The 22986-nt window shown below is 30.2% G+C and overlaps 1 protein-coding gene across 4 annotated transcripts in view; it reads left to right on the top strand.

The window, feature by feature from the left end:
- Teh1 (tipE homolog 1 phospholipid transfer protein) overlaps window positions 1-22986 on the top strand; it is a 229794-nt gene that overhangs the window by 148113 nt on the left and 58695 nt on the right. Inside the window, exons 3-5 of one of the 4 annotated variants that reach the window (XR_013080335.1) lie at window positions 10093-10156; window positions 18148-18203; window positions 21370-21380. The exons of 2 other annotated variants lie outside the window; for them this stretch is intronic. Coding sequence is in view for 1 of the 2 variants with exons in the window: in XM_076773467.1 (XP_076629582.1) it covers window positions 10093-10135 (43 nt within the window). In the remaining variant the exon portion in view is untranslated. Of the gene's footprint in view, window positions 1-10092; window positions 10314-18147; window positions 18204-21369; window positions 21381-22986 lie in introns of those variants that run through there. One more of the 4 variants, XM_076773467.1, reaches the window with a different exon arrangement.

Genomic DNA, 22986 nt, shown 5'->3' with positions numbered 1-22986 from the left:
TCCCACGATGATCTTGATTTTTTGTCGAAATATTTGTTTTTTTAATTTTTGAAGCTGCTTAAAAATTTGACTCTGTACAGTTTAGCGATTGTCAAAATTTAACAAAAATTTTCCATCATTTCGGCGAATTCTATATGCTCTTAAGGAGGTCTTCTAGTGTGAACTTTTGAAAAAATCGATTTTTTTCATTTTCTTAAAGAATATAGTTTGAAAAATAGGTTTGCAAAACTTTATGCTTGAACACTTAAAATTAACGAAGTTATGGCTGTTTAAACAACGTAATATCTCAAAATCCACTTGCTCAATTGGTCTAAAATTTTAGATACACTTACAGTACATGTATAACTATAGCTTGTATGAAAATGAACCTAAAATTTTTACTTTCTATATTTCTTTAAGCCTCCGAAATTTAAAAAAAAAAACATGGAAAAATCGATAATCAAACTTCAAAGTATATACTGCAATCTTTTTAATTATCAACTTTTTTCTTTTGTCTTGCTACTGGCTAAACTCATACCAATTAAGAATCTTTGACGTTTTTTCATTTGAAACAAACAGAATAAGCGGAATCATTGGCACCGTAACACAACTTTTTTTCAAAGTGACTGAAAGTATGCAGTGCCACTGATTTTAACTTTCTTCCACCCAAAAAATTTAAAAATGTCGCTGAAATATGTAGAAATAAACCCTGTAAATTTGACTGCAAAAGGTTTTATAGTTTATTCGCAAAAAATTCTCTAAAAAAGTCTAAAAAATGTACTTCACACTAAAAGACCCCTTTAAAGAGTACAATTTATTTACACCGTATACAGAGAGAAGTTTTCAGAAAAACATAATTAAAATTTCAAGTTCTAATGTTTTTAAAACTACACTTATCCAATTTAAGTTTAGTTAGCTATTCATGCATCATACATAGAGCGATTTGAGGAGTTGTAATAAAATGAATTAACTTTTAGACATTTTTCTTCTTTATTCGTAGTAAATTACACGGATTTTAATGGTTTCAGTTATTGTGATAACTGAATTATAGGTATTGTGAATACTGTTTTCATTCAAAACATTTTTGATGTTATCTATCACACCTAGGAATTGTAACTTTCATTTCTATTCTGGTGATAGGGTCTAATTATTTTGATCTTAACACTGCTATCCATAAGTCAATGGATATTGTGTAATTATATTATCTATAGAAAAATTATTATCATTCGATCAAATCTTCAAAAATCAAGGAATTTAATTTCATCTTTCTCTTTCATTAATTCGGTAACTAAATGTGATTGCAGAAGCCTCTTTATTAACCTTAATATTTCAAAGTTGTTAAACAGTTGCTAACTCTTTCTATACATGTTTCATCTTCAAGGTTAAAATTCTCATGCAATAAACATTTTGGAAACAAAACAGCTTACTAAATGAACGAACATCTCGAAAAATGATTGTATCTCTACTATTAATTCGAGTATTCGCCTAACACCAAATGGAAAATATTCTTAACATGTTAACTATCATACAATAACTTTCAAATTGTTCATAGAAATGAAACTTTATTTCTAGACAATTGGAAACTAGCATACCCACAATTTGTCATAGAACTTATTTGTACAGTCTCATTAAATTTCAAGAGTTCCATCTAGATTTATTTTCTTCAACATCGAATCTTGAGAATTAATTGTTTTAACTCCTCAATGAAAAGTTATGTCACCCCTATACATATACAGGGTGTTCCGCATTTTCCGTACACACTTCAGTAGTGTGTTCCATAAATAAATATAAGATTAAAGTGTTATATAACAAAAAATTCATAAATGGTTTGTTAAGAAGTTATGACAAAAATATGAAATGTGATGTTTTTTTATTTACTAAACAAACAAATTTACTACAATTTTGTTTAAAGAGAGCAACTGCTAGTTGAGGCACGAATAAATAGTTATAAAGGTAGAATTATGTGGATAACTTAAACATTTCTTTATTAGAGTTTAGTTTCTATCATTTATTTTGGATGCTGAAGTATTCTTTCTTCGATGATAACTTTTTGTTGCAATACAATTTTGAACTATTGTTCAAGTTTATGTTCAGTAAATTGCTAAAAGACTTAGGATATCGAATGCTTGCAAAAGATTGATTTTATTTTATTATACATTTTTTTTCTTATTTTAATGTCCTGAATCTCAACAAAGTTTCACGGTTCATATTTTTATTATAACTCCTTAACCCCTTAACGCTCATATTTTTCGTGTTAACCAAGAATGATCAGTTTTCTTTATTGGATTTGTTTTTTTGTTATACAGGGTGTTCGGCCACCCCTGGGAAAAATTTTAATGGGAGATTCTAGAGACCAAAATAGGACGAAAATCAAGAATACCAATTTATTGATCGTGGCTTCGTTAAAAAGTTATTAACGTTTAAGGTTACGCCTGTGGAACGGCAGTCTGCGAACAGCTGCGTATACACAATAGTGGTTCTCATTAAAAAAGCTGTGAGGCTGTCAATGAGTCAGTAAGTAGAGTTTCTCATGCTGAGTGAGAACCACTATCTCATCCACGCAGCTGTACGCAGATTGCCGCTCTAAAGACGGAACTTTAAACGTTAATAACTTTTTAACGAAGTCTCAATTAACAAATTGGCATTCTTGATTTTCGTCTTATTTTGATCTCCAGAATCTTCCATTAAAATTTTTTCCCAGGAATGGCAGAACACCCTGTATTTATGTGATTACGCAAAAAATGTTCGGTGTATTCCTTGGCATATCGATTAAATGTTCCGTCTACGCTTAACGTCGAAGAATGACGAAGGTTATATTTGCCGATAAGGGAATTAATTTACATAACGTCGACCTTCACGTTTTCGAGGCATAGGTTCGTTTCTCCGTGAAAGAATGCGATGCAATCGTCGCGTGCCCTGTAATTTCCGTGCTCGTTCCGTAAATTCCGCTATGTTTCTTACCGAAACACGCCTGGATAAGATCTCATTGCAACTCGACGGTTTAGAAAATTATTCATTCGATTTAGTCGCGAACTCAGCGAAAGGTGAAACGTTACTGAGAAATTTGCTGACTCGCCATAGTTGTCTATTTATAGGGTGATGAAAGGAAGAGTCTAAGGCTTTGGGGATTTATAGTACTCGCCGAGAGGAGTAAACTGCTTGAGAGGGTGTTCTAATCCGACACTAAGAAAGACCGATTTCTTTTTATTTTTCATTTTCTTATAGCTTGGAATCTTAATTAAATACTAACGTACAAAACTAACGACAATTATGGTGTATTTGTTTATACAAAAGAAATTAAAACGATAGATACTCCATAATGTATAATGCAATGGAAATAAATCTTTATTTATTCTAGTATAGAAAACTACGGTGAATTTTCTAAAGTCTAGTACAATGAATTTTTTACAATTTTTATTAGAAATTACGAATGGGTCGTTTTGATCACTTCAGTAGTTCTAGTGTTAAGAATATGCTGTTGAAATTTTGTATTAAACTTCGAGTAAGCTACGTTTATTGGAAATAGCAAGGGGCTTTTCAAACTTCGGTGAAAGTAAAATTTATTTTAATAAGAAAACAATATTACAAGAAACAATGTAGAAGGTACATTCTAAAATAAATAGATAAAAATTTCAAAAGAATGCCAATAGAAGTCACAATATTGTAGAAATTCTGTTACATCTATTTAACGCTTTAAACGTTTTTCTCTGAAAGATTTTTGTCAATAATGTTGCCATGATTTAGTAAAAACCAATGAATGAATATTACTCAAACAAATAAAATATATCATTGTAAATTAATTTAAATTCCACTGAAGACTGACTTCAAATTTGGTTTACTCATTAAATAGATGTCTCTTTATCACTGGAACACCGAAAAATGCAATATCTTAAAACTATGTTAGTTTCTAAAATAATTATAATTGTAAATTTTTAAAAATAATCCATTTCGTCAAATTTTGAGTTTTCCAGTTCTCTTCATTCAGACTATCAATATGCTTATTTAATTTAATCAGATTTTACGTTTTTCTGGATACATGTTATCACACAAATAATCATGTATATTATCAAGATATGTAAGTATGTAAAGGTGTGTGGTGTAAGTGTCAAATTGATATCTTAAACAGTTTTTCGAAACTGTTGATGTTTCTACAAAATATTTCAAATAAAAGTTCAGTGATTTTGAAGAATTTCAGTTTTAAGTTTAGTTTAGTTTTCGTAAAGAAATATTTCCAAAATTCTATTGCTATGCATACCGAAATTTAATTGGGCATACAGAGTACCTTTCTTCTTGAGACCTTCTTCAATATGTTATTGTGAATCTTGTTTATAGATATATTATTTAATCTAATGTTCAGATGAACCAATTCACATCAGGCCTTCAGAAACTGTACAATATTTATACATGTGTTTTTCAATACATCTTATTAATAACGGTCCTAGGTAAAACCAATAAATAATTTACTATTTAATTTCTACTCTTCAGTATATGAATAATCGTAATATCAATGTTTTCGTTATAATTTATTCCGAACTATATATATACACAATCAAATTCTCGCATAACTTTAATCACTATTATATAATTAATAAAAGGCATATTTATAGATAATCAATAATGACTTACAATCTACAAAGTAAACAAATATTATAAACAAAGGGGATAGCGTTTGCAATCAAAAATGAGATAACTTCGTATTGAATACAAATGAAAGACATAATAAATGTGTTTTCAACTAAATGTATAAATTATATAAACTATACAATTACGTGATTATGTCATAAATACAAGGTTTTTTTAGTACAAAAATATGTAAGGTGTGATCTGGCAATAGCAAATTTTCAGTCTCGTAAACTAAACTGAGTGTCCATAATTTGACATCGTAATAATTGTCAAATTTCCTTATCATATAATAATAGTTGCGATTAGTAACGATATGAAATAGCCATAAAATAATTTCTAAAGGAATGTGAATTATTTTATTTGAATATTCTGTTCAATATTATATTTATAAGAAGATACTGAAGAATGTTTCAAATGGTAGAAATTTGGATAATGGAATTACATATACAGGGTGTTGGGCCACCTCTGGGAAAAATTTTAATGGGAGATTCTAGAGGCCAAAATAAGAGGAAAATCAAGGATACTAATTTATTGATTGAGGCTTCGTTAAAAAGTTATGGAAAAATTTCCACATTGTATATTTTCGGTAAAGAATTTTTTTCTCGAAAATGCATAGGATTTCGGAGGTATGTCTATTTATAAAAAACGATTGTAATTGACCCCCGCAACCGAAAATAATTTTTCCAGAACAATTTGTAATTTTTATTTTCATCGAAAAATTTAGGCACCTACCCTTTTGTCGATTTTTCTTAAAAATTCGTTTTTGATTTTTAGTAATTTTGTTTGACGCCCTATAGAAAAGTTGTCTAATACTTTTCTGTAGGTACCCATAACCTCTACTTAAGAAAAAAGTTTCATTGAAATATATTCACTATTGTAGGAGTTATGAACATTTGAAAATTGGACCATTTTTATGTGATTTTTCTCACTTTACGGAGTCAAGGAACAACTTTTTCAATATTGTTAGAATTTCTACATGTTCTTCACTAAAATACGCGTTATTTGCTTTTCGAAACATTAAAATCCTCCAATCCGTTCAAAAGTAATGACGTTTTAAAGATAAGCACGAAATTTTTGAGTGACATTTCCAGTCGGAAATTATATTTTCGGAAAGGAATTTTTTTCTCGAAAATGGTTAGGATTTCTAGGATGCGTCTATTGACCAAAACTGATAGTAATTGACTCCTGCTTAACTTTTTAGCAAAGCCTCAGTCAACAAATTGATATTCTTGATTTTCGTCTTATTTTGGCCTCTAGAATCTCCCATTAAAATTTTTCCCAGGAGTGGACGAACACCCTGTATATTAAAGTCTCTACCATACTTTGTGTATAATTATACTAATGTATTATAATGATGCCAAAACCGTATAAAAATATATTTCCGATCTATTTTATAAAACATTATTTTTTCAACGTCAGAATATAAAATGCGATCAAACGACCGAGAAAAACTGTCGCTCGTTATTCAGCCGGGTTTCCAATCAATCAAATTCCATTGTCCCATGCATCGACAACTCGGTGTCGGCTTAACACACGGTTAAAAATCGTTAGCGACCGCGTGAATTTATTTGCATAACGCGAGGCCCGGTTCCGTCAACGCTTCGGAATAAATTTACGAAACGACACGAAATTATGGAATGCAAAGAGAAATAATAATGCTTCGTCTGCCGAGATCAATGGTCAACAATTAAAGTGTTAAATTAAAAACGTACAAAGTCACCAAAAATCTAAAAATTTTGCATATTTGTCAAATTAGTATTTTTTGTTTCAGATACGCTAGATAAATATAGCCAACGGCAGATAGATAAATCGAAAATTATTCTTGGTGTTTCAGATTATATGGTTATATGGTTATAATCTATCTGTGGTTGAAAATAAATGAAAACAATTGAGTGTTTTGTTCTAAAACAAATTAGAATATAATATAATTTGGATTAATAAACTATCACTGTACAATTAAAAACAAGGATATTTAAGTAAATAAGGAACTAATCAAAAAATTATCGAAATTCCCTAAACGAGTTCAATTAAGGAGTAAACTGGTCTGTCCCGGTTAACAAGTTAATTTTAGACTCTTAAAGTTGATTTTTTGTTTTATGCATTTTCTTAAAATTTTTGGATCTTGTAAATTTAATTGCAAAATTCGAAAAATTAATGATTGTACAAAATATTCAAATATCGTAACGTTTGACTTTAGATTTAAAAGTCAGAAAAGCAGTTAAAAGAATTTGAATGCTATGATCTAAAAATTTTGCTGTGTAACATACGAAGTATGGCTTTAGAATAATTAAAGTGTTATTTCTTACTTTCTGCGTCTTCGCTGAATGTTTTAACTGAATTTTACAAAATTGTGATAATGGCGTTTAACATACCATGTCTGAAAATATAAAGACGTCATTAAAAAAAAAAAAGAGAGAAACAGCTGTGGGTCTAGAAAAACAGACTAAAAATGAACATTATAAAATTAAAATAACCCATCGCTAATTAATTGTGAAATAAAATAAAATTCAACGCAGTAAATTCTATTTTCTTCCCAAAATTTCAAATATGTCAAATTGTTATCAGATTACAATTCTGAATATATTTATTTTTTAATCGATTTAAGAAAAAGAAAGAACGAGTGAATAATTAAATATTTTTAACTACCTCCATTCTTTTAATATTGTAGATTTTGTGTTGATAATGGCTTAATCGATAAATAAATAATTATAGACTATTAATTTTTTTGGCTTTTGTGTGTCAGATTTATCTGAATTAACAAAAACAACAACAGAAAATAGTTTACAAAAATATATAATTATTATTTTGATTCAGTTAAAATCGTTCTAGGAAAAAATGGAAATTATGACAAATGTTCTTTAAATGTTTTTTACGAATAATATAGGAAAAATGATGAAGAATAGAAAATTATTGAACAGTTTTATATTTGTTAAACGTTTACTGGATTTAATAGTATGCGACATAGTAATGTTCCATGTCATGCAAGATCAGTAATTAAAGACTTGAAGAGGATTTACGTATTCGAAGTGGAATAAAGCGACTTCATTGTTCCACTTTATTTTTAATATACTTCTGATCCTCGTTACTGCCTTTTATTTTTTATCGCGTATTACCTTCACGTTATACGTACTATATGTATATTAACAAATTCAAGGTTACCTTCACAATTATTACAAATTCTTAATGTAACTTTGATCATCATATTTCTTACGAAACAGTAAAACTTCTTTTTTATTTCTAATGTCTTTTATAATTGTCTTCATTTGAAAGAACTTTATCAATTATGATGGCCTTGAAGGAAGATTTATGACTGTTCTATGTTAAGATTGGTTAAGTTTAGGTTTTGGATAACAACAAACAAACAATTTTTTGCCTTATTATATCTATAACTTCGATATTAGGGTTGAATTACGCTTAAATCTAAGTTAAGGATAGTCGATGACATCTCCTCTTGTACATATTTTACGATTGTTGAAACCAGTGTGGTCATTATTGATCGTTATTTTTGTCTAGATTATCAATTTACAAGAAAAATAGCGAGGGCTAATAATACAAACATTCTGTATTATAGCAATCTGTGTTCGCTAAAGTAGGGGGGATGCGACCTCAAGGAGGGCGTTTTACAATTTCAAGAAGACGCTAAAGAAAACTTTGAATGTAAAAAAATGCATATAATACAATATTTTCCTTTTGATTAAATAATTATTTACTTGAATTTTTCGCTATGAATGTGATAAAAATTTTTATAAAAATTTGATATAAATAATTTCTATTTGAATTTGAAACCGCTATTTTTCGACTAAAGTAAATATTCCCTTTCAAGTATAAATGTCCAAAATTAGAACAAAACGATAATTATAAGTATTCCATAACAAATGAGGTGTTTGTAAAACTAAAAATCTTGTATTTTAAAAAATAGATTATTCCTATGATACAGTCCATTAAAAATTTACATTAAAAAAATAAAATAATTTTAGTTAATTTTATTTAAAATTGGTCAGTTTTAAATGTGTGTACGTATGGATAAGTTCAGTAAAATGGAAAACATATTTAGAATTGTGGAGAATTGTTTTTGTAATATCCTCTTCATATCTGGCAATTTTGTCCAATTCTGAGCATGTTTTTTGTTTTATAGGATTATGTGTGTGTATACGTTTAAGACTTATTAGTTTTAAATGAAATTAATTTCAACTATTTTATCATCTTAACACAAATTTCTGGTGATTTGTAACAAACGAGTAATTTATTTTATTAAATATAACAATTTATTGCTTTGCAGTGATCAGTCTTATTATAAAATATTCTCAAGTTTTTCCATCCCTTATAATTGTTTACTAACACATTTTATTATATACATTTAGCTAAATAATTACTCACAACATTAACAGTAACTTTTTGGAATATTACAACTCAATATTATATATTACAACACAAATTACAGTTTGTAATATTAAAATTGACTTATCAAGCTATGGTGATAATCCAGTTTATAATAAAGGGATGAAAAACTTAAACATTTGTCTCTATTAATACGTTAATCATCACAACTTAACAAATGTCAACGTATTTTTTTTTGCATAATTTTAAACACTTAAATTTCTTTTCTTTAAAGGGTTGCAAAAAGAAGTTCAAAAAGTTTAGAAATCATCGTATTAACTAATCTCCAAATTCAAATTAACTATTAGGTACTATTATTAGTTAAAAATAAGGAAATGCTTGATTCTATAATACATTGTAAAATATTACACTCCATGAGAGTCTTTTTGTTAAAACTATACAGGGTAATGTCACTGGAATGATTCGCGAAAATATTAATAACAAAGAAACAGTATATATGTACATTTGCAAAGATCAATATCATACTTTTTTCCAATTTCATTACTGATAACAAAAAATTTATTAAAATCAATGTTCAAAAACAGTGTAACTGTTGGGTTTTCCATACATTATTTAAACATTTTCCCATCCAAAATTACTTATGCACTGAGAAACACAATTATACAATTTCTGTATAGCATATTTTTTTAGAAAATTACAATATATATTCTGTTTTAAGAATATTAAGAATCTTATATTATTCTATTATTTCCTCTATTACCCTCTTTTATCCTTAACAAAACAAATACAGATCTATATCAATTGACACATCCTGTATAAGTGCATTGCCTAAGCTGACCGAACATTCAAGATTTTAAATGTGCAATAAACAGGATTACAAATAGAATTCTCGAGTTAAATGAGCACCACGAGAAACCATAATCTGATGATGGATGCACCAAACAAAATATTTAATTAATTACCTGTATCGAGCAAATAATACTACCGATAATAGTTATGAAATTACATAAATACAGTAAATCACATACCCATACCGAGGGGCTGATTCAATGTATCGTCCTTCTCACTTCGAGAACTCTGTTTCTCTCTCGTTTCCTCTCTCTCAATAATGTTCAACCCCAAATTACATGTTGTGTTAATGTTTCTTTTCAGAATCGAGTTATGTAAATTCTGCACCATACATATCGGCGATTAGAACGTCACTGTTAAACTCGGTGTGAGTATACACCAGCTTGGTGTGAGTATCACGTTTTGTGAATTCGTTTTGTCTCGTCCAGTGAATATGTACGTACAAGCTTCGTGTGAGTTGCAAATAAAAAAAAAAAAAAAGGAATCGCGTACCAAGCCCGATTTCACGAACGATGTCAAGCAGAGAATTGTTCCAGCTGTGTACAGAGTGTTTTCGATATAGTTGCTCGAATGTTTCGGTCGTAATCCAGTCACTCTGACAATCAACGAATGTTCTACGAACACAGATCAGTTTAGAAATGCTTCCATTATTTTTATTCACACACGTTTGACGAAATTTCAGTCGTACGTATTTCAGACGAAAATGTTTTTAATGTACTCTGCGTTGTGATTAAAAAAGGAAACGTTTCTGAGCTCGATGTGTTTATAGAGCTTCTCAAAATTTGGCTACTTATTTTTATATTAAAACACCCTGTGTATGGCCTTAATACGTTCAGCGCTACAAAAATATATATTACGAGCTTTTAAGTGTGCCGCCTGCGATATTTGTTTAGCCCTTTACCTTTGAAACGAACAGTTTACTGCCAATTTTCGCGAAGCGAAAAACGAGTGGAATGAACAGCAACACCAGATGATGTTCAAAAGGCTGAAATTGAAAAGCATCACATAACGGATCGAAACAGATTTCAGTTTTGAAAGATCGAATGCTGAACGTGTTAACGATACTATTTTTAATATTGTACTTACGCCGTACATTTTCGTTTCAAGAAATATAATTAGAAAATTTCAAACTTCGATCTTGTTTATCGCTAAGTTTCCTTTCTATGTTAAATTGTCGTTAAATTCGACAAGGAAATGTTTTTACATCGTACAATACCGAAGCAATATTAGATTTAATATAATATCGAACTCGTTCAACGAATTTACATGAATCTTTGTATTAGAGTTATATTTCAATATTCTGAAGCTCTTTACTTACAACGTATTTCATCTTACCAATTTTGCAACGATGTTATTCGATCAAAAAAAAACCTCGTTAAAAAAAAAAAGGAAAAGAAAAAGAAAAAATAGTCCAATGTGCATTTCTCTTTTTAGCAAGGTGCATTATTATGTTTCATTGAGAAGTCTGTTATCGACTCGGCGCGAAGCGTTCCCGCGAAAAGCTGTTTGGAAATTTTTGCTTATCGCTGATGAAAGCTTGTGTGTTGTACTTCTGATTGTAGGGATATCGGGTACACAAGATATTCACGAAATATCGGCGAGAGACGAGAATGGCTCTGTTATATATTCAGTTTATATTCTCGTTTTTACGTGGATATCAATATTTCGGGAAGACTTTAAATTCCACCGAACGTTACCAACAACGACGAGAGCGCGAAATGTTTCCTCGACGGTCGACAGCTGTCACGTTCGGGACATTATATCAGCTGGCCAAAAAAGTTCTTGCAATTTTTAACGATCAAATCAAAGCTCTGGTGAAAATCGAACGTTGGAATGGGATTTTCGTTTCCTGTCACACCTGAACTTGATATTGTGTCTGTTTAACCGTGTTGCTCCCCCGAATTACAGTGCAACAGAATCGGGCAAATTTTATTCGCGAATAAAGAATACAAATTTTAGATCTATTTGTAAACTATAAATTCATTTATACATTAGAATCTATTAACGAATATTTAGACAATGGGTAGAAGTTAGTTTACGAGCGAATCTAACATTTTTATTTGTTGTTCGAGAATTTTACCCAACTCTGTACATTCCTACTTCTTCCACGAGAAGGAGTGTTTCCTTTTAGGTAATGGAAGGTTAAGAGTAATATCGAAGCGTTTGAAACAAATAAAACACCTATAAAAGTTTAAGACTCGAGGAGAACAGCAGGATTAAACGTAGCGGTAATACATAAAAGCATGTTTTTATTAAAATTGAGACTTTCGATCGATATATTCCAATTGAATATTTTATAAATATAAATGTATAGAGTGCTTCAGAAATAGGTCGTCAAATACCGGTGTATTTTACCACTCCCAAAGATGAAGAAAGATCGTGTAAAGATAGGTTTGGAAACTATTTCTTAACGACAAATAAAATAACATTAAAAGCAGCGTATGTTGTCATAATAGCCTACTCTATTACTGTACTAATGTTTGCAAAACACCAGACATTTTTAAACATCTTTATCAGACTCTGAAACATACAGGGTGTTCGGCCACCCTTGGGAAAAATTTTAATGGGAGATTCTAGAGGCCAAAATAAGACGAAAACCAAGAATATCAATTTTTTGACTGAGGCTTCATTAAAATGTTATTAAAAAATTAAATTAAAAAATTTCAAATCATTCTGAAAAAATTATTTTCGGATGCGGGGGTGAATTACAAGCATTTTTGGTGAATAGACATATGCCCGAAATCCTACGCACTTTCGAGAAAAAAATTCATTACCGAAAATATAATGTCTGATCATGAATGAATGATTCCCCTGAAATTTCATGTGTTTCAAATTGTTCTGAAAAAATTATATTTAGTTACAGGGGTCAATTACAAGCATTTTTGGTGAATACACATACCCCCGAAATCCTACGCATTTTTGAGAAAAAAATTCTTTACCGAAAATCTAATGTGAGGCCAGAAATGTTTACCTGAAATTTCATGCGAATCTTTAAAATGTCATAACTTTTGAACGGATTAGACAATTTGAATGTTTAAAAAAGCACACAACGCGTATTTAGGTGAGGAATATGTAGAAATGGTAAAAATATTCGAAAAGTTGATCCTTGACCCCGAAAAATAAGAAAAACCCCATAAAAATGGTCCCATTTTCAAATGTTCATAACTCCTACAATAGTGAATATATTTCAATGAAATTTTGTTATGAAGTAGAGGTCATGGGTACCTACAAAAAAGTATTAGACAACTTCTCTGTAGGGTGTCGAACAAAATTACTAAAAATCAAAAACGAATTTTTAAGGAAAATCGACGGGGGGTAGGTGCCTAAATTTTTCGACAAAAGAAAAATTTTTCAAATCGTTCTAAAAAAATTATTTTCGGTTGCGAGGGTCAATCACAATCATTTTTGGTGAATAGACATAACCCCGAAATCCTGCGCATTTACGTGAAAAAAATTCAGTATCGGCGGAACTTTAAATATTAATAACTTTTTAACAAAGCCTCCATCAACAAATTGGTATTCTTGTTTTTCGTCTTATTTTGGCCTCTAGAATTTCCAATTAAAATTTTTCCCATGTGTGGTCGAACACCCTGTATGTAATGTGTATTATTTCAGAGAAATTATTTCAATTTCTTTAAGTTTTACTTAAAGAATTATTTACAATTGTATTTCAATTTAATGCCGTTTATGTTAATTTTAATAAGCAAATACTAAATAAAATCAGAAGTTTCTAAAGCTCAATGCACATGTGCAAATTATTGTTAGTTACATTGACAAATCGAATGATTATTTCTCTCTCAAACATGTAAGAACTTTATTTTAAAAACATGTAAGAAATTTATTTAAAAAAATGTCAAGAAAAGAGCTACAAGAACAGACATTAACTTTATGTGCGAAGGGTATAACGTGTCCCTTTTTGTATATTCATGTTTTGAGATTTATAGTACAAAAACGAAATACTAAAAACCTTATTACTAAACCTCGAATATTTATGCAATTATGGGAGATTTTAATTTTCAAAGAAACTATAGTATGCACTTAACATGCAAAAATATAAAAAATATTTGGAGTAAGATACGAGTTATTATATTTAGCGGTTGAGACGACCCTGTACAAAGCTATCATTTCAGTAATTCTTAATACATTAATTACTTTAGTAACTACTAAAGACTTCAATATATGATTGTGTTATTTTTCACATACTCGCTCTGCTTACTTAACTAACACTTTTATTCGTACTTCCACACCACACTCACTGAAGCGGGCGATTCAAACCGATTACCTTACTTCAACAGATTGTAATTTCTTTTATTTAGATGAATGAAAAGGTACGAAAGACCCCAGACTTAATTGTTAGATGCAATCAAAAGATTTTCAAACATTCTAGTGATAGTTTTGTTTAATTATTGAACCGCAAATGATACCAAAATAAACTCGAATGAATGTATAATTAAAAATAATACTGTTCTAATTATACGTAATGTAATTTATTTTATCTTTGTTTAATAGTACTTTCTTAATTTTTCAAGCTTAATTATTCACCAAAATGTTGAAATTTTTTATTTGATAAATTAGAAACGAGTAATGCTTGTTCTAATAATGAAAATAACGACAAATTTGTGACGTTACAAGCACAGTTGCGATTTTATTTGCTCTCCGCATTATATCCTTAATTTATTTTTTTAAGATGTAGTAATAAATATATAGTTTATGGTAAAAGAACAACTTCGAGATACGAAATAAAATTTTAAAAAGGAGATAGTCTTAATTATATATCTCAATATTTTGTAATAATAAAAGCCTCAAATTCTATCGCATACATAAGTTTCGAGGCTAACGTAAAATGTTCATCTTTCGGTTGAATGATAATTTTTTGTACCCTAGTCATAAAAAGAATTATGTAAATACTCACTATGAGAAAAACAAAAGAGATAAAATAATTAGAAACTTTTGAATATATTCATAAACACGATTCAAATTATATGTCTATAATTTAAGTAATTCACTGTGTCATACAACGACCTGACTTTGGCAGTTTTAAATAGTAATAATTTGCATAACAAGATAAAGTAGAAAATGATTCTTACATCATTTTTAACTATTTGGAACTCATGAGATATTCTTTGTTAATTGAAAAAAATTTGACAGTATTCTGTATTTCATTGTTCTTTCAATACATCAAGGATAGTTGACAATGTTAATTTTTACTTTTACATTAAGTTTTATGCTTTGCATTAAAACGAAAAAGAAATGAAGAGAAACATTAAATTCTGGTGAAAGATGCTACTTTTACAATGTCCATTCCAATCACAATTCTTGTTAAATCGTATTAATTTCTTAATTTACGAGGTCAATGGATATTTAGAAAACAATACAAATTCAATGAATATCGATATAAAAAATTTGTCGTCCCAATTAGATTTATCGTTTCGAAAGTACTCTGTCGCAAGTAAGAAATATTTGGATCTCGAAAAGGAGAAGTTTCTGGATTTGTTTTTATATAACCCTTCTTCGTTCTTAGGAAAAGTAGAATACAGAACCAAAGTTTGACGACCAATTTCTGAAGCACCCTGTACATAACAAGAACGATGACGTTATACATACTCATAAATTGATCAACGATATGAAAGTAATTGCAGTCGAAGCAATAAGTTGTAAAGTAATGAAAGAAAACTTTGTAAATGCTTAAAGAGGGTAGAAAAAAATACGAAAAGAAAATTGTAAACACAAGTATTCAAAAATTGTTTCTATTATATTAATATGTAAATATTCATTTCCAGTTCTAGTTAGTTCGAGATTCGCATTGCATTCCATGTTAAGTATCACGTGAATCACTCTATTAGATTCTTATGTTTCAAGGATCGTGCCACGTTTAGTATGCAATGCGGCCTTGCAATTTCGTTTGGAATGTTCATACTCGGGTCATAAATTAATTATGAGAAGGTATAATGGTTTTATAATTTGCTCATTGAATATTTTTTCTTTCCGAATACATTAAAATTTATTTATATTTTCACTTTTTGATGCGATATGATTTCTAATTATTTTATATTACCTTTACCTTTAGCTCAATAAAATATTTCTTTGTAATGTTTCGTTTTGGAGAAAATCGATTTGGAAATACTAGTGCTGCACGCTCGAATGGCAACTTTCATTTTAAATTAAAATAAACTTAAATATTTCCATCTTGTTAATACAGTCAAATAGTGAAGTTTTTATCAGAAAATAATACTTTTGATTATAAAATCTTGTTTGCATAGATTGTGCATAAAAACGATAGACATTTATTATATTTCAGTTAATGTTGGGTTTTAATAATAGTACTGTAACTGCACCTCGCCTTCTACATATTCATACTCTCATTATTATACTTATTTCTATACCATACCATCTCCACCTGTTGCATTTTATGTGATAAAAATGTTAAAAAAAATGCAAAACTCAACAATATCGACTTTCACCAACTAAGTTTTACGTTTAACATATTTTTTAAATGTTTTATAGTTCAAATATCAACAAAAAATTGTTTAAAATAGAATGATTAAAAAATAAGAACTAATTATTGTATTACTTTTCCAGTATCTCTACATTTACCTTCAGATAAACAAATTGCAGTAAAATTTTAAGAATTGGACACTGTATAGGTCAAATGTAATTTTAATAGAAAAAGATTGAATCAAAATTCTCTCATAAACGATATCTCGTATGAGAAAATTTCATTTCACATATTTTATTTATTTTTACACGTACAATCGTCTAACTCTGGATCGTCTAACATGTTTAGTTATTTTATTCTACTTATAGGTGAAAAAGGAAGTTGTGTAAAACCTATCATCCTAATTGCAGGACATTCTGTTTATATAGGGCATGTAAACAGCAGCTTCGGTTTGCAATAGCTTGATTAATATTAAATGCAACTGAGTGTTCGTGACTAAATTGCTGCTTGTGACTGATTTAAAGGTTAAAATGCAACTCGCGATCCTTTTAATGGTCGAAAAAGCAACTAATACGATTGCACGTCGAAATGCAACCGAACATTATGATAAACACATTTTTTACGCATTTTAACATACAGGGTGTTCGGCCAACCCTGGGAAAAATTTTAATGGGGGATTCTAGAGGCCAAAATAAGACGAAAATAAAGAATATCAATTTCTGGACTGAGGCTTCGTTAGTAAGTTAGTAAGTTATTAAAAAATTTTATATCGTTCTGAAAAAATTATTTTCGGCTGCGGGGGTCAATTGCAATCATTTTTGGTGAATACACATACCCCCAAAATCCTACCTACTTTCGAAAAAAAAATTCAGGTAGGTGCTGAAATTTTTTGCTGAAAAAAAAATTTTTCAAATAATTCTAAAAAAATTATTTTCGGTTGCAGGAGCCGATTACAATCATTTTTGGTTATTACACATACCCTCGAATTCCTACGCATTTTTAAGAAAAAAATTCGAGTAGATACTGAAATTTTTAGACGAAATTAAAAAATTTGAAATCGTTCTGGAAAAATTATTTTCGGCTGCAGGGGTCAATTGCAATAATTTTTGGTGAATAGACCTATCCCCGAAATCCTACCCAGTTTTTAGAAAAAAATTCAGTACGGTCGGAACTTTAAACGTTAATAACTTTTTAACGAAGCCTCCATCAACAAATTAGTATTCTTGATTTTCGTCTTATTTTGGCCTCTAGAATCTCCTATCAAATTTTTTCCCAGGTATACCTGGTATTCTAATATAAATTTTTGCTACTGTGATTATCAAATCTCATATTGTCTAAAATATTATTCCTTTACCTATTACATTTCCAAACCGTAAATAAACCAATTAAACCGTTAATTTCAAGAATTATTATCTTGTTTCACTTACGTAAATATTTACTCGAACCAACGAATACAGTCCACATTATTCTTCGTAGTATTTATATTCAAGGATAACTTGAACCGTTATTTTCGATCAATGATATACCACGATTATTCAGCGTGATCTTATTCAGAAGTATTTGATACATTTTATTCATTTGACGAAAAATGTTTACTTTCGAGAAAACTGCACGAACTGTTTTGGTCGCCCGATAGTTGCTGCTTGTAACGCGTGCGATGAGTGGTTGCTGTTAATCGACGTGTGCGAATAGTTTTTCACGTACCTACGGCTTTGTAAGAAAAGAAAAGTCTGACGCATTGTGCACATCGAATCTTCGTCCACTTAATCGACTGAAAAAGAGATTACGGTGCGATCGATTTGATCGATGAAACGTGTGTATTGCTTCCTTGAAACGCGTTGAATGGGTCAACGGTTTGTTTAAATGTGTATCCGTGTACCGTGCCAAAGCTTATCGAGTTACTGATGCGATTTGTTTTTCAGCTACTTCCATCGACATTGCCAAAATCGTACTTGCGAGCACGTATCGAGCAACGTCGGTAAGCAATTGGGATTACGTTTCAGTTTCTTTTTGTTTCGTTTAACTGTCTAAATTCAGAAACGCTGCACTATACACGAATATGAAACACTGGGCACATTTTTAACGGCGGACTAATTGCATACGTTGTACGAAGGGCTCGAAACTCGTTACTTCCGGTCGCAGTAGTAAAATAATTTCATATAAATTGCTATAAAGAAAAAGCGAGGAACTTCCTTCGAAGCTCAATGCTTGTTATTTTTAATATAAATAGAGTCAAATTTCGATACAAAATACGAATTGAAGATTAGTTAAATTTTTTATATGCATGTTTACTGTTTCCCAAATTACAAACTTATTTCCCTTCTTATCAAATATTTATAGTGTTATCGAATATTGTATCTGATCTTGTTCCTATTAGAAATACTATATTTATACAATTTCTACAAGGTTCCTAATGAAACTCTACAATTTTATTTGTTACATTTCTGCAAAGTTTTAACTCTTAAAAACATGTGAAAGTATTAATGTGCATTGAAAATAGATAATAAGCGTTTTATTATGAATATCACTGAAGTTATATTGCAAAACAATAAAGTTCTTTGATTGAAACATAGTAAAACGGTTACAGATAATTATATTTAACGTTAAATGTTTAATATCAATTAGAAACGAGGGGATTTAATACGTTTCGAGCTCTTTTTATAACGCTTGTAACACTTCGCAAAGAAAGTCGCGTTCGTTCATTAATACGGGGCCAAAATATAGACAATTGTAATACCTCTGATACTACCTAAGCGCGATCTATTTCTGTACTAGTTTCCACTTTTCGAGCATTTACAACATACAAGAAAGCTATTGATAAAGTATAACCGTTTCCATTTTTGTAAAATTTAAATAGCGCTGCGAGTTAAATGTCTAGCGGAAATAATATTAAGAATCATAAATCTGCCATCGACTTCAACTTGCACGTTTACGGTACAATAAAATGGCGCACTGTTGAGAACCGAAGAGAACTGTCCTGGAAGGAATGTGAGTCATTGGTTACAGTACTGACCTCTTCTTTGTAACGCACATAATTAAGCCAGGCCAGTAGTTTTTCAAAGATCTATGCCATATTGAACATCAATAGAGTAATTCTATGCTGAACACAAGCATAATTTGAACAATTATATAATTTACACTATAAATACAAGAAAAAGGAGCTTTGTAAGAAGAAAGAATTGTTAAAAAAAGAGTATAAATTAAATATTTATCATTGACATTTATACCTTAACTTCCTTGGCTATTATTTACAATTATATATAAAATAAAAAATTGTTCTCCAATTTAAACATATTTATTGCATTATATAGATTTAGTTCTTAATTTTTTAGACAGTTAAATATTAATTTTAAAATGTAAAAAGGTAGAGTAGTGAAGTACTTATTTTTAGAAAGAATAAACAATAGATACATTTTAACTTTCTTGACTAATGTATGCACTTATATATGAAACAAAAAATTATTCTACAATTTAAATGTATTTTTACTTTTTAACAACTACTTCTTGATTTCTTTAACAATTCAATATTCATGAAAAAGTTTAAGGAGAGAGTTTAATAAGAACTAATTGATTTAAAAATATGAGGTATCCACGTATGGAAATGATTTAATATTAGAAAATGTAAAAAGTAAATACAGTTGTGACCAATATTTACATTTTAATATTTTTTACTATTATTCGCATATATACGACAAAATTGTTCCATAATTTGTATATTCAATATTCGTATTATTGAATAGCTGTTTCTTGATTTTTCTAATAGTTAAATATTAAGGAAAAAAGATCGTGTAAGAAGATCCAATTGTTTAGAAATATGCGATACCTATTTATGGAAATTACTTAATATTACGAGAAATAAAGGATAGAGATATTTATGATCAGTTTTTACACTTTACTTGAGTAGCATTTACATGTATAAATAAAAAAAGATTATTCTTCAGTTTAAATATTTCATTGAACATCTATATACTTGTTGGCATTCCCACAGTTAAATATTATTTAAAAAATGTAAGAAAAGAGGGCAATATAAGAATAATAGTTTAGAAATACGAGTTATCTATATATAAAAATTACTTAACATTAGAACTAATAAACAGTAGACACAATGATGAATAACTTTTACATTTTAACATCCTTAACTATTATATCCTTGTACACGAAACGAAACTTATTCTACAATTTAAATGTACTTCCATTTTGTTATTTCTAATAGTAAGTAATATTCATACATGGATAACTCGTATTTCTGAACTACTGATTGATTTTGCACTGATCCATTTGTATGTAATCTAATTATCAGATTTAGAAAACAGTTTTTCAAAGAATATCGATCTTTTTTGATTAAAATAAGACAAGGAATGTACGGTTAATAATTTTGAAAATGAATGGTGGAATAAATCAGAGGATAAAAATCTTCGATAAGAAATCTACTTTATCGAACCACTGACGAAGGAATAGTTATGCTGATGAATAGGAAGAGGTAGAACGCTGCGTGTCACGATATGGCAACATCGCGCCTAGTTCTGTAACGTGATTGGTCCCTTACTCGATTTCGCCGCTGCCTATTGCAAACTTCTCAGAGCTCAACTCTGGTAAATCAGATAATAAAATTTTTACTGAAGAAAACTCAAATTGAGATTGAGATCTAAATATATAATTGTTTGAATCATGCTTACAGTTAACCATTATTATTATCCTATTATCTACAAATAATGTCATCCATTGACTAGTGTTGAATCTAGATTCTTCCCTAGCATACAACTATTAAACTCGATAAAAATCTTTTCTATGTAGTACCGATATAGTGTAGGGAGAAAGAGAAATTAGTCCTGCTAGAAATTGAGAAATTGTTCTGATCAGCATTTGTAAGGTCTACCAAACAAAAATTATGCGTTAGTGTCTACATTCTGGCTAACCTACTCGTGGTTCCACGTTCCTCTTAACTCAGGACTCATCTTTCTTCTGCTCTGCGCTACATTCCAGGGCAGTTCTCTCGAGGTACTGACACTACATGCGCTCAGCACTTGTGGCGTGTTCGTCGACTGTGTTTTTGCTGTGCTTTGCATCGCCGCGCTGAACGAGAAACGAATTCGATCAAGTCGTACAGACGTAATCGGCGGAATGCATTTTCCTTTTCTCGCCAGATCGATTTCCCGCCTCGAAAGTCCGGCGCGCTCGAGGATCAAAATCCTCGCGAATTTCATTAACGCGCCTAGAAATCGAGACGCATAGACGAGCTGGGGATCGTCTTCTTACAATTTGCCGGAAGGTACGCGATGCACGGCTGCAGCCGGAACACGAGACACCGTGAAAATTCGAGCCTCGCTCCAAAGTTCTCCGGCGGAAGTTAGAAATGCAAATTTCTGGCGACCGCGTTCCTGCGAGGCCTCCTGCCCAGGGACGAGGAAAGAAAGGGGAGAAAATACTCGAAGACTTCAGCGAACAGTAACGTGAACTCGTATTCGATGATAGGCGCGCATGTACTTCAACGACTGTATGTAACTATAGTGTATCATTAAATATAATAAACGAATTGTATAGACATAACGTGTGATCATCAATTTCATCCAACTGATATACCGATCTCTTTTTCCTTCGTATATGGATTGCTTTTAACTTTCGAACATTTTCGATGTGAAATTATTTGAACCTTCGAAGATCTCAAAAGTATGTTACTCTATTACTCATTCAACTTTTTCACGTTACATGAATGGACGATCAAACATCGCATATCATAGTTGTTTTCTTTTCGAAGTCTTTCGATCTCTACTGTTCAGGTCGTGAGTGGACAGCATTTGAAAAGATAATTTCTTAGTTATCGAATTTATAAAGTTTTCATTTTCACAGTATCATAAAAGTCCATAGAGCGTTTTAAAACTTCCTATATAATTGAGTATTTTGAAATATTATACTATATTAAATAAATCGAAGCAGCTAAGTTGACCTTACACGCGTTATTTTATGTATTTTTTAATTTGTAACTGTTCGATTGAGTACTTAAAGTTGTTGCTGATATCGGTAAGGTAAGATTTTCTTGAATTCATATCTTGCTGCATTTCTCAAGGCCTCCAATCGTAGATCTTTAACATTCTATTGGTTTATCTAAAGCACAAAAGTACTTTCATTCTGTCTCAATTTAAACATTTTATTCTATTTTCACTGTCTGTATCACTGTTTGCTATAGCTGTTTCACTGTCTGATCGTTTAGCTTCTGTTTAGTTTTTTCAAACTCTTAAGACTGTAAATCTTTGTCTTCTTCTCAACGCGAGCTACGAGAGCCCATTTAATGCTCTTGTAACAATACTTATACCTCTTGTGCCTACATTCGTATTATACTTTCGAATGCGATAATTTCTACTCTATCGATACGAGCGAGTTGAACTATTTTATCCACGTCTTTTTCATTCAAGTAGAAAAAACAATTTCACTCTATTTTCACTGTAGTTATTCTTGATACAATTATCGTAGTTTGTTAATGCTACATGGGTGTGTTAACGCTGCAATAAAAACGAATAATGGTGTTTTCTAGTAATCGTTAACGCAGCTATGATTTATATATGTTTGTTGAAGATCTGGGTAGAACATTTTTAAGAAAATATTCCACCCTTATTATTTTTAATACGAACTGGCACATTGTAAATTCACACACAGCGAAAGGGACTAACAATAAGTTTCACAGAATGGTTACACTAAGGTCTGTTTATGTCTTAGGGTCTCCGAAGAATCTACTTCTAGGAATTCTATCTAGGAGTGTCCTAATG

The sequence above is a fragment of the Colletes latitarsis genome, chromosome 9 (genome assembly GCF_051014445.1).
Source record: "Colletes latitarsis isolate SP2378_abdomen chromosome 9, iyColLati1, whole genome shotgun sequence".
Lineage (NCBI taxonomy): Eukaryota > Metazoa > Arthropoda > Insecta > Hymenoptera > Colletidae > Colletes > Colletes latitarsis.
The sequence above is the reverse complement of the archived record's forward strand: the minus strand, read 5'-3'. Positions and strand labels throughout refer to the sequence as shown.